The following is a 12,341-nucleotide window of genomic DNA, read 5'->3' on the forward strand; positions in this document are numbered from 1 at the left end:
CTTTATTAAAGAGCTTTGACATGACACTTGGAAAGAGGCTCATCTCGATGCGCGCGTTTGTCTCGTTCGCACTACCGTCGTAATAAATCGGTGTGTCTCTGTCGTTCAATAGCGTAAATTTACATAACTGTGTGGGTCTTCTTGTATGTAGTAGTGTGTAGTGCCATTTATTAGCTGACAATTAGTATTGACGTGCCGTATCTTCCGCTATTTTACTTTAATCAAAGCTATGAAATACATTATTTAAATAAGGCTTTGTTCTTACTTTCTTTTGACTGCAACTATCTATTTCTTGCTTTCCTGCAATTTCCAACTAACTTCTGGAAAGCAATAAATAAATAAATATTGCTATTTACAGCACAATTACTATCGTGAACCGTTTTTATTAAAGAATACGGCGATTGATGAAAATTGTAAATCAATATGTATGAATATTTATCATATTTGACAATTTTGACATTTATGGGATTAATTTTTTTAAATTAAGTTGGAGCATAAGTAACTAGACTATCGTCCACGAGTACAACTAGTAATTATGTCACCTTACTCAATGCATAGTTTTGTGCTCTTTGTGGCAATTCCTAGGAAAACATGACATTGGCACTTCCAATACCACTGTAAAATCAGTGCAAAAACTACAAATTTAATTCAGGTCCATCTAAAAGGCTCAATTCATGGAGCAAAATTGCGATTGCGATTTAAAATATTTCGCCAATTATACATAATACAGGGAAACAAATTCAAGTTGCACCCGATTATCGACTACGGTTATAAAAGTCTTCCTTTGAAAATGTGGATTTGTATAGCACTCCGTAATAATGAAAAACAATTGAAACATTACAGCGCCAAAACTTACGGAGGCCCAAGTACTCAATGTAAGATTCGCAAGACTAAGAGTTCAAGTTGACCGATTTACTAACAAAGCTAATGCCTTTGATGTTTTAATGGCATCGCAGGTAAATATTACAATGCATCTTATTTCTTTGTTTACTCGAACAGTGTAGACGGTGTATAATTATTTGTTCCACTCTATAATATATGGTATTGTCTTGGATCGTCTCATTACTTTCTTGTCATTTCTTAAATTCATCCCATACTTTATTCGTTTTTGGTCATATGAGTTGTTTTTCTTTTTATAGAAGTTATAGAAGCTAGAGATATATTACCACGACTAGGTCAATTATTCATCACAATTTATTAATCACGTTACAATTTTAGATGAGCGATTGTCAAGAACAAGTGACACAGATGCAATATAATGTGGAGATGATCAAAGAACGCATTGAAGATCACTTAGCAAATCCAGCCGAGGATCCTGCTGGTAAATACTGTATATCGTTTTTAATTTCACGAATAGTTCCATTATACGCCAGTGAAACATTAACTATCTTCAACACCCTGTCAAAATTGATCTTAAAATAACCCGTTGGTACTTATCAAGTTCAGTCAGCATTAGATGTATCGGAGATATCGTGGTGCTCAATAATATCTGAACATTCTGAACACAGGCTATTTATACTTGTGAGAGCCCTGTCAGGCAAGTATGATCGCGCAATAAATGACGGCTTGATGTTTTATCATTTAACGCGCGACCACTTGCCTGCCTGGCCGCTCCGATATATTTATTAGCGACTGTACTAAGTAGCGCATGGGGCGCAGAACATACTGACTTTATCAAGTTAACGGCGGAATGTTAAAGGCAAGAATCGTGTCATAACTCAGAGTCCATGGAAATAATTTTTCAGCTGTAGCTGCAATAAAAGACGAGTTTGCGGACATGCAATTCAACCTATTTGGTGCGGCAAATAATCAAAAGTCACTAAAAAGCGTCCAGGAACAAACTGCTTTGGATCTTACTGTATGTTAATTACAATTCTTATAAAATTGTTATGTTAGCAAAATACAGAATGTTTTTCTACATGACTCTCCAATGGAAAAGAAAATAACTCTCCCTAGGAAAACGTCAGACCAACCAAAATTTATAGGGAAACATCGAATTCATTGCGTTATTTATGAAGCACTAGGCCCCAAAAATGACTATTATCTAAGTACCTGTAGTTATGTGAATTTAATTACAAGTCGGTTGGTCGGTGGTCGGTATTTTTCTGTTTATATATTTTTATTGCGCATTGTGTAACCCGGGGCGTAAGAATGTTTCAAACTCGAGTCTACAAATTAACTACTTTAACTATTTTCTCGTTTGCAATATGTACTTAATTTTGATTTACGCACCATGTTGCAAAAGATGCTGAATATTTGAGGACAACGAATCATCGCAACATAATTTTCCAATTAAAAGTAAATATTTAAAATGAAATGATTCCAGAGAGTTCAAAAGCGACTTGATATGATCGCCCGAGTGAAAACTACTCGAGAGGAAGCTATAGAAGCCCTCCAGTATAAAGCTCGAGTGGTTGACGTCAACGGTATACTGTCAAAAGAGCAGCTTTGCGCTGTTGTGGGATTTCTGCAAGGAGAAATTAAACATAGCAAAGATCATGTTGAAGCGGGGGAAACTGATTGGCAGGTAAATGATAAAAAATAACTATTTTTGCGCACCTATCACACCTATGTATAAAGATATAAATATGTGGAGGCAATGTCATTCATCTGTTATAGTTTTTAGGATAGGTACTATCAGCTGCAAAAGTGCATGCCGAATTTATCAATGAATTCATTCATTATTTCTCCATGCACTTTTCCTGCTGATAGTACCTTTATGTTATCCTGATACGAAAGCCGCAAAAATATGTAATACAGACTGTCTTCGACACTGGGACCAGTTGGATGCACGTGGTGCAAAGGGTCATTAAAAAATTCATAATCTTAAAAATTGCAAGGCGTGTATCTAATTCGTATGCAAATTGAACAACGGAGTTCAAACTTTTTATATTTTATTTCACTTTTAGTACAAAGAGACCTCTGTCAGGCAGTCAGTTTGGAACTCATTACCTATTGAGATAAGGCATGCCAATTTTTTTTTAAGATCAAGTAAAAGAACATTAAATTCCATAATACAATATTTATTGAGACTCGTCTGTTGCCGGCCTAATTCGGTCCTTAGAACCAAGGGTGGTTGACGCGAACAACGGAGTTCGTAATATTCGGGGATCCTTAAGTTTATATTTTATTTCAAATCTTTTAGTACAAAGAGTACCTACTTGGAGTAAGTAGGTAGCGGTTCCAAAAAAATCTCGCTGCGATTATCGCCAGCTCCTGACATCCTTGACGAAAAGAAAATTCTTACTATAATCGACTGCAATACTTAACTTGTTATTACAGGCCTGCATAGATGATTATATTATGAATACTATGAATGAAAAATGTGACCGCGTCCAAGTTTTAACATTGAATCACTCTCTGCGCAACCAATATAGATCAATTAACGCCGAACTCAGTACAATGCTTAGTATCGTGGGCGATTACCGAGTAAATCCATTCAATAAAAAACTGGACCGCGATGGCAATTGTCTGTCATGTGGATCTCCTGCCAATGTAAAAATATCTGATAAATTTATGGCAATCGCAAGACACATGACGAAGCGCCAAGTTCCTGATGTTAAAGAGTATGATGAGGAAGGTCCTCCAACACCTTGCGTTCCTGGACGACCGATACCACACCCTGTGGATCCAAGGTATCCTCCTTATTTGCTTTATTCTGACACTTCCTCAAGGGAGCCTGGAGTACGCCTTTGCAATTATTCCCGAGAATCAGCGTAGTCACTAGTTTTACCCAAAGCGACTGCCAAGATCTTCTTACTCAGAGGGTAAACTAACAAAATAAAACTTATTTAATGAATTAAAGAAGTACATATTTTAATAAAATATCAAGAGGAAAGATTTAACATTTTGCGGGAAATATTTTCATGGGGGATCATTTCTCAATGCTTATTATTATAATTTACTTTGACAGTGTTAAGCAATCCTTTAGACAAAGTAGCTTGTGAGATTTCTGAACTTAAGAGGTAAAAATTAAACTTTGTTCATCAATTCGCAGAGCATTAGTTTGTGACCGGTTCTGCGGAGCGACTGTGAGCAAAACTGAAGGAAGCCTGTCATCGTCAATGGGCTTAGATGTCACAGATCTGACCCCAAAACTTATCACTGACTTGCAAAGAAAGGTAAGGACAAGTGAAAAATAATGATTTTGAATACGTACGAGTACTTACTACACGTACGAGTAAGTACTTTACAATATAATTTACCTATGCATAATGTAGTGTTTAATATAATTAATTAGGTACTTGTCGTGTATGTTTTTTGCTTATGGTATGTAAAAAATGTGTTTGTGTATGGTAAAATTGACTTCAAGTATACCTACTGTCCCGGATCTGTAAGTTCACATTTTTGACACATTTGTTTTGAAGTATGTTACGATGTGGCTAAGACGTATCTTTTGCCAAAACTAACGATTAATTTCGAATTGATTGAATCGATTAGGCCATTTAGGCCCTATGTACAAGGAGGCGCTTAAACAAATATACGATTTCTATCAACTTCTTGAAATGTCATTTGAATCGAAATGACAAACTCTGCCACAGCACTAGTTTCAAAATAAAAATGAATGATAAATTACATAATAAGTAAATCCTGTGTGATAAATTAATATCGTAAAATACTCAATAACGAAGGTCCGCAAAATGTAACATGTGTTATATTATGTTTGAAGTAAGCGAAATATTGTTTTTAAGTACTTGATTTTTTTTAAATATTATTAATAAGTACAGGATTTTATTTAAAATTTCATTAGGTTGCGCGAGTTTACATTTTGTGGACGCAGTCATGTGTCAAAAAGAGGTTCTTACAGCTCTGGGACAATATTAAATCAAATGTAAATACCTACAATATTTTCATTCGAACAATTTACTCTGATGATGATGATGACGACTAGATTCATTTAATAATCGTTACATTACAGGTACGTTTGCCCTGCACACCATGCACTCGCTCCGAAGAAACGTTTTTCTAATTGTATTTTATGATTAGGTACTGGATAATGAATATAATGAACAAATATTTTAATGTTTAAAAGTGTTATCTACATGTATAAGTACTGACAACCTCAGTCTGAGGTGTCTGAGCAGTCTGAGGCACATCGACCTCACGTAAAAAGAAAAACACGGCAAATCTGAAAAATTCTCCCTTTTCTAGTTGCAATTTGGGAGTGTTTCATTTTAACAGTATATTATTATTAATAATTTATTAATTAATACAGGTAGATATCATCTATACATCGTGTTACGTTACACAAGTTAAAAAACTTACCAAGTAAACTTCTGAAAACCTCAGCTTGCTCATAGTTCCCATATGACATTGCATGTAGGTATGTAACCTGCCTTCTATAGGTAGGTATAGGTTTTTATAATTATGTACCTAATAGTATGACAGCAGGACTTTGTTATGATATTTTACCATTTTAGAAATAATACTTATGGGTAGGTAAATACTTAGATAAATATTGTTCATAATTATAATTATTATAATAATCTTATTTGTATTTTAGAGCGTTTCCGTTTGTTTTTCATTAAAATAAAGTGAAAGTTATAAAATACTCAAAAACGTTTGACTAACCTCTATTCCTGTATATGAAAATGAAAATGAAAATGAAATATTTATTTTTCAAGTAGGCCTTCGCGCGCCATCTCGTGTGCAGTAGTTGTACTGTTAAGACAGAATTCTTTCGGTCGATGTAAGTACTATTTATTGCAAACACTAGATGGCGACACAGGTCAAGGCTAAAACGAATAGAAAATACACTATTTGAGTTTTTGTGGCGAAATGCGCGCCATCTCGTGTGGAGTAGTTGTGTTGTTAAGGCTGAGAATTCTTTCGCTCGATGTAGGTACTATTCATTTTTGAACTAGATGGCGACACATGTCAAGGATACGAAACAGAACCACAGTATAAGGATATATCAGTAGTTAATCTCCGGCAGCGGCGGCGCGGTCGTTACTACTGCGCAAGGTCACGCAGGGTTGTACAACGTTACTATAATCGACTTCGTACAATGTAAGTTGTTGTAAATCTAATAGGTACTATTAACTGTAAGTAGGTTTTAGTATAACAATACCACGTCATGACACCACATTAGTCAGTATTGAAGATACAAAAAATCATTATAAATATATTACTCTCATACGCGCAATAGTAGATTGTGTAACAATAATTGCAAAAGCGTTAATTTAAGTGTTCATTTTATATGTTTTCTCTAGAATACACCCAATCCATCACAATAAAAAAAAGATTCGTTTGAACTAGAAACGTAGGTACCTACTGTCCTACTCGTATTAGTAACTGTGTATGGCGCTATGCTAGTACCAACGCTCTTTCTACCTTTTTATCTAATAAAGATTCAAGTACGTATTTGTTTCTTAAATACTGACGAAATCATATTTACATAAAATGTTTGAATAGATGTTTGCACAATATTTAAGTAGGTACCAAACTTTCGAGCTAGATAGATCGCAGCATCTACCTAAATGTCGTTACAGATAAATCCTTATTGATTTTAATGTGTCATTCTAGCTTTAAATCTCACTTTTACGCCATTTACGTAAGCAATAATGTACCTAACACTGCAAATATATAACAACCACTTACTTTTCTGGGTGTCTAGGAATTCTAAAGAATGAAGTTTGTAATTATTACTGGTTTTAATAAAAAGCTATAATTTTATTTTAGCTTAATAATACGTCGTTCTTCTTCAGAGCATATCAAATATCCACCCTTATATACTAAAATTTTAGTGGATATCGATTTTTTAGTGGGTATCGATTTTGGCGGGCAGCATATAACCCGACCAAATTAAGTAGGTTTATGAGAAATCTTTAATCATGCTCTAAATTTCGCATGATTGTCGCATTGGGTATAATGTATAATTTTTTTATTTTGTCATTAACCTAACCACCGTACCTGAAGGACACGCGAATAGAAAAAGCTAGGGTGAGTAGTAAGAACCCTCGCAGCGCTGAAGATTCGGTTAAACAATAACTTTGGCCCCTTGTAAAACAATCCAAGTGAAAACATTCCAAGATCGCGGTACGGTACGGTGCGGTCGTTTGTTAGAAAAGATCGTTCGAATTTCATTTTTGCCTCACGTGTTCTTCTAATAACAATAACATGATTTTATATGTGTAACTAAAATGATTTGTTTTTTATCTATATAATCATATTTTAATATTAAAAATACGACTCATATTAATTTCACGATCATTTTATGGCATAGATATCATATCGCAGAATCCGAACGCGCTTTAAAATGTCAATGTCATTTAGCTCTACACATACTCTACACGACGTACAGTTGTCATAAAGAAATTGGATGTCAGCATATTCAGCTTTAATAATTAATAGATATCTCTTTTCTGTTAGTAATATAAACGGTGTTTGCCCATACTACACATATTTATAATATATTTACGTTTATTATCATCAAAACAAAGTTATTTTAATAAATAACCTATAAGGAGTAATTTGGTGTTAGAATGCATAAGAACCCAGAGTTTCAAGCAGTAGTCTTGGCAGCGGGCAGAGGTTCTCGCCTGCCAGATGTTGGCGGCTCGGTATCGAAATGCCTGCTTCCAGTGGGGCCATATCCAGTCATATGGTATTCTTTACATTTGTTGGAGAAAATGGGCTTCCAAGGTAAGATATTACATTATACTTGTTAATGCTAATGAAATAACACATTAGTGCAAGTATTTTTCGTAACTCTAAACATTTTCTTGGATAGGTAATACATTGGAACATGCTACTATTGCTACTTATGTACTTATAGGTAAATTTCATAACATTTCACTTTATTACATATATCTATTTTTATAGCCTATGATCAGTACGAAAAGTCAAGAACTCTGTACTATAAAAAAATATATTTGACTCATGCTTTAATGTATCATATAACATTTGTAAACCAACATGCACAATATCTGTCAACATTAGTATAAAAAGTTTTCAGTGAGTGAGGAATGAAGTTAGTTGTGTTTGATACTAAAGATAAAATTTTCTAATCAATTTATTTTCACAATTACAGAAACTTTAGTAGTGGTACTGGATGAAGACAATTCCAACATCCTCAACGCTTTAGAGAGGTGCCCATTAAAAATTAAATATGAACTCATAGTGATACCATCAGATGATGACTGGGGCACAGCCGACACACTCAAACACATCAGCAGCAGAGTTGTGACAGACCTGTTGGTCATCTCTGGAGATCTCATAACTAATATAAATCTCAATGAAGTGCTAAACCTGTACAGAAAGCATGATGCCGCACTGACAGCGCTATATTTCAACAATGGTGCCGAAGAGTGGATAGAACTTCCAGGCCCCAAAACTAAGGCTAAGCCTGACAGAGACTTAGTTTGTATAGATAAAGAAACACAGAGACTGGTTTTTGTAGCTAGTGCAAGTGACTTTGAAGATAATATTACATTACCAAGAGTTATCATAAAGAAATTCAATTCAATAAGTATGTACAGCAGGCTCCTAGACGCCCATGTCTATGTTATGAAACACTGGGTGGTGAATTACCTAGTTGAGGCTGATAAGTTCATTTCAGTGAAAGGGGAATTAGTACCGCATATTGTTAAGAAGCAACTAAGCAAGCCTAAAAACCCATCAGAAAAGAAGGGATTTTCAGAGAAAAACCTTGATATTTCTAAGGATATCTTTGACTATGCTGTAGAGCATGGGTATGAGAGCCAGATCCGCGACATGTCTCACTACAATGACCATGAACTTGGAACAAAAGGTGTCTATTATAATGACATACTTAGATGCTATGCGCATATTGCAGAGAAGAACACATATGGCATTCGTGTTAACACACTTTCAGCTTTTTATTTATCAAACAGTAAGGTATGTGCATTGATATTGTATCGGATAACTTAAGCAGTGTTTTAATTTTAATATGGTTTTTGATGGCTACAAATTATAAATAGAAGGCTTAAGATTGATAAGCAGAGGGCGGAATTGCTCATGGCAAAAATCAAACGTCAATAGAGTTGGAACGTTGAATTCTATCGACTATCGATTACACTGAAATTATCAGTATATTGTTGAGTTGTTTTCGACGTAAGTACGACAAGGATACTTTTTTATCCATTTGTTGACTGTTTTTCGTTTTGGATTAACCATTTTTTTCAAACGTGAATTAGTTTCAAAAGGACTAGTGACAGAAATGGTAATTATATGTCATACAATTTACTTTTAATTTAATCAAAGAGGTCAAAATCAAATGGTCGAATAGCTAATCAAAGAGGTTAATGTTAAAGTCAGAAATGTAAAAGGAGACTGAATTTATCGATAGCTGAAAATGTCGATAAAATTTAACATTCCAACTCTATTGACGTTTGATTTTTGCCATGAGCAATTCCGCCCTCTGTTGATAAGGTTTGTTATTTGAATACAATAGGTACCTACATGTATGAAATACATAATTAACCCTGGGAGTTAGGACCAAATTGAACATGTTCATTCATATATTGTTCAGCATACATATAAATGCACCATCACGAATGATCAAACCTAGGACAATCAATAATTGCTAGAAAAGTCTAAATTTAACATAAGTGTCCTTCCACTCCATACTAAATAAAATACTATGAAAAATAAAAAACTATGGGTATGGGTATGGGTATGAAAAATATAAAACTAATAAAATACTATGGGTATTACCTAAGTTAGTGTTTCTCTCATTTCAGATTCTATCAAAATGGGAAGAGTTAACTGGTTCACTGTTAACAGAAAGATTTTATCCGACCAGCGAGGTGAAAACACGGCAGATAGACGAAACCTCTATAGTCGGAGACAAGAGTGTTGTCAGTGAGAAGACTTCAATCAAAAACACCATCATTGGCGCCAACTGTACTATTGACAACAAAGTTAGATTGACTAACTGTATATTGATGAATAATGTTGTTATTAAGGAAGGGTGAGTAAGGAGAGCTACACATATTTATTAAAAGTAGATCAGTTTTTAAGCTGACTGAGCGCTATCTATTATGTTTGTATATCAAACTCTCCTTTTAAGCTCTAATTATATTTTTTTTCTGTATCAAATTAGTACATGGGCCTTTTTTGTCCACCCCACTTTTTTTTGGATTTGGACATTTTTATGTGGTTTCCATTCAGAATCGCGAGCTCTTTCAATTCTAATGGGAGAAAAAAAGTGTCCCAAGGTTTTTTCCGATTCCGTTACCATTTTTTCATACATTTTGTATGGCGGTAACGGAATGGAAGGTTAGAAAAATGTATGGAAATCTTGGGACATTTTTTTTCTCCTATCAGGATCGAAAGACCTCGCGATTCTGAGTATGAATCGCGTAAAAAATATCTATGTTACAAAAAAAGTGGGGTGGACCACTTTGAAAAAATGGACCATAGATGTTACATTCTTTGGCAATGAAGAGGCACACTCATCAGCTTTGAATCACCTACAGCATGTGTTACCAAGCCAGAAAAGGCGTTTAAACAACATATCTAGAGCTGATCCAGCTTTGTACTCAAGGGGGAGGGGTCATATGGTCAAATTCTAGGTGTTGCCCAAGCCCCATGATAAGTTGATAACCCACACCACACTCTGGATCCACCCTTGACCAGCATTACATGTAATTTTAGTGACAGGCAGGCAGTCATCGTGATAAAATGACAAATTGTCTCCTCATTCATTTTTCATTTAGTTAAAAATTTTAGGCAGGTGTAATATCACCTAAGTGATCATATCGCAAAAGGAAGAAGCAGAGAGGGAGCGAGAAGCAGCCGCAGACGCTCTTCCGCTACGACGCAGGCGGCAGGGTCGAAGGCGAAGAGCGTACGCTCGCCTCGAGCCGTAAGGGGTTTTACCCCCTGATTGAATGCCAGCGAGGGGGATCAAGCGTCTCTGATCCCCCTTTTAAGCGGGTGCCTTGGCCGGGCAATGCCGGAGGGCGCCGTGGTGAATGACATGATGACAACATCGATCCCAGCGCGCCCTCACGAACGGCAAAGAGGATGGAACGCCGGAGTGGGTTTAGTGGGTAGGGCCAAGTTTCCCCCCTCTCGACAGGGGAGGGGAAAGAAACGGCGAGTCCCACACATCGTGCGTAACAGCATTCCCACTCCGTCAAAAAAAAAAAAAAAAAAAAGGTGTAATATCACCTGCCAGTACATTACTTTAAACACCACTTACTTACTGCTAACCTTTCTCCAGACATTTTTTTTTACCACGTCGGTGTCAAACAGGTATGCGGTCCGCCTGATGGAAAGCGGTCACCGTAACCTATGGACGCCTGCAACTCAAGGGGTGTCACATGCGCGTTGCCGACCCATTAGAAACTTGTACACTCCTTTTCACTCCCATTCCACAGCCGAAACGTCCGCGGTAGGAAATTCCTCTGAAACCGCACGGTACGCGACCATTTAGGACATTATGTCTTTTTGCCTTTCCTATATGATAGGACTATGCCCTTCCTATATGATAGGCCCTTTCTATTTCTACAGCGATTTCAATCATGTTAGCTTAAGATGCTCATACCAAGTGTCTTAACTCTTAACCCTTTTTTTATTGAGGCTTTTAAAGGAAGGCCTACAATATCTTAACAATTTTTTTTCCAGTTGCGTCCTCCAAGACTGCGTAGTGTACACGGGCGCCACCGTGGAGCCGGGCTGCAGCCTCGCCTACTGCCTCGTGGGGCCGCACCACGCCGTGCCCGAGGCCACCACGAGCCACCACCAGATCCTCACCGAGACCACTGATAACATGATCACGCTTGGTTAGAAATATATTTATTATATTATAACGGTTTTTTTAATAAAATAGTCTCAAGTCCTTGTACTGAAGCCGGGCATCGAATCCGAATCTTCAGCTTTCGCGGCTAACGTCTTTACTTCTAGGCCACCCGACCGTCATTTTTTATGTATGTGGTAACCAACTCGCGTTTCGCCTGTGAGTAACTCAACAATGATCTTCAAAACTCTCCTGTGACTAATACGTCAGTCCCACGTCTACAAGACTGCGTAGTTGTACAGTCAACCAATTTGAATGATAGGAGGCCCCTGTAGAACCTTTTCACAGTCAACGTCAAAAGTGACTTCTATGGCATATAATGCACGGTGTCAATAAGACAGGGTTCTAGAGTAGTCTATGATTCAAATTGGTTGACCGTACACGGGCGCCACCGTGGAGCCGGGCTGCAGCCTCGCCTACTGCCTCGTGGGGCCGCACCACGCCGTGCCCGACGCCACCTTGAGCCACCACCAGATCCTCACCGAGACCACTGATATCATGATCACGCTTGATTAGAAAAATATATTTAACTTTTTTTTATGTAGACTCAAGTCCTTTCTGGTGAAGCTCCTTT

General features: G+C 36.7%; 2 protein-coding genes across 2 annotated transcripts; both read left to right on the forward strand.

The window, feature by feature from the left end:
* Positions 1-870: 870 nt before the first annotated feature.
* LOC125226094 lies at positions 871-4,993 on the forward strand. The gene is made up of 7 exons (XM_048129954.1): positions 871-956; positions 1,219-1,321; positions 1,746-1,858; positions 2,327-2,527; positions 3,283-3,635; positions 3,998-4,121; positions 4,919-4,993. Exons 1-7 carry the CDS (start codon positions 945-947, stop codon positions 4,967-4,969), a joined length of 957 nt encoding a protein of 318 aa, XP_047985911.1. The 5' UTR covers positions 871-944; the 3' UTR covers positions 4,970-4,993.
* A 2,315-nt stretch (positions 4,994-7,308) lies between these two features.
* Positions 7,309-12,014, forward strand: LOC125226093 (translation initiation factor eIF-2B subunit gamma). The gene is made up of 4 exons (XM_048129953.1): positions 7,309-7,644; positions 8,033-8,859; positions 9,705-9,934; positions 11,596-12,014. Exons 1-4 carry the CDS (start codon positions 7,485-7,487, stop codon positions 11,756-11,758), a joined length of 1,380 nt encoding a protein of 459 aa, XP_047985910.1. The 5' UTR covers positions 7,309-7,484; the 3' UTR covers positions 11,759-12,014.
* The last annotated feature ends 327 nt before the right edge of the window (positions 12,015-12,341 follow it).

Source organism: Leguminivora glycinivorella, chromosome 5, assembly GCF_023078275.1.
Source record: "Leguminivora glycinivorella isolate SPB_JAAS2020 chromosome 5, LegGlyc_1.1, whole genome shotgun sequence".
NCBI classification, from domain to species: Eukaryota; Metazoa; Arthropoda; class Insecta; order Lepidoptera; family Tortricidae; genus Leguminivora; species Leguminivora glycinivorella.

Coding starts and splice junctions, on each gene's coding strand:
- LOC125226094 (XM_048129954.1), top strand. Junction 2,528..3,282: donor CGGGGGAAACTGATTGGCAG/GTAAATGATAAA, acceptor TTGTTATTACAG/GCCTGCATAGATGATTATAT. Junction 3,636..3,997: donor CCACACCCTGTGGATCCAAG/GTATCCTCCTTA, acceptor ATCAATTCGCAG/AGCATTAGTTTGTGACCGGT.
- LOC125226093 (XM_048129953.1), top strand. CDS start 7,485: ATGCATAAGAACCCAGAGTTTCAAGCAGTAGTCTTGGCAGCGGGCAGA. Junction 7,645..8,032: donor GGAGAAAATGGGCTTCCAAG/GTAAGATATTAC, acceptor TCACAATTACAG/AAACTTTAGTAGTGGTACTG. Junction 9,935..11,595: donor AATGTTGTTATTAAGGAAGG/GTGAGTAAGGAG, acceptor TTTTTTTTCCAG/TTGCGTCCTCCAAGACTGCG.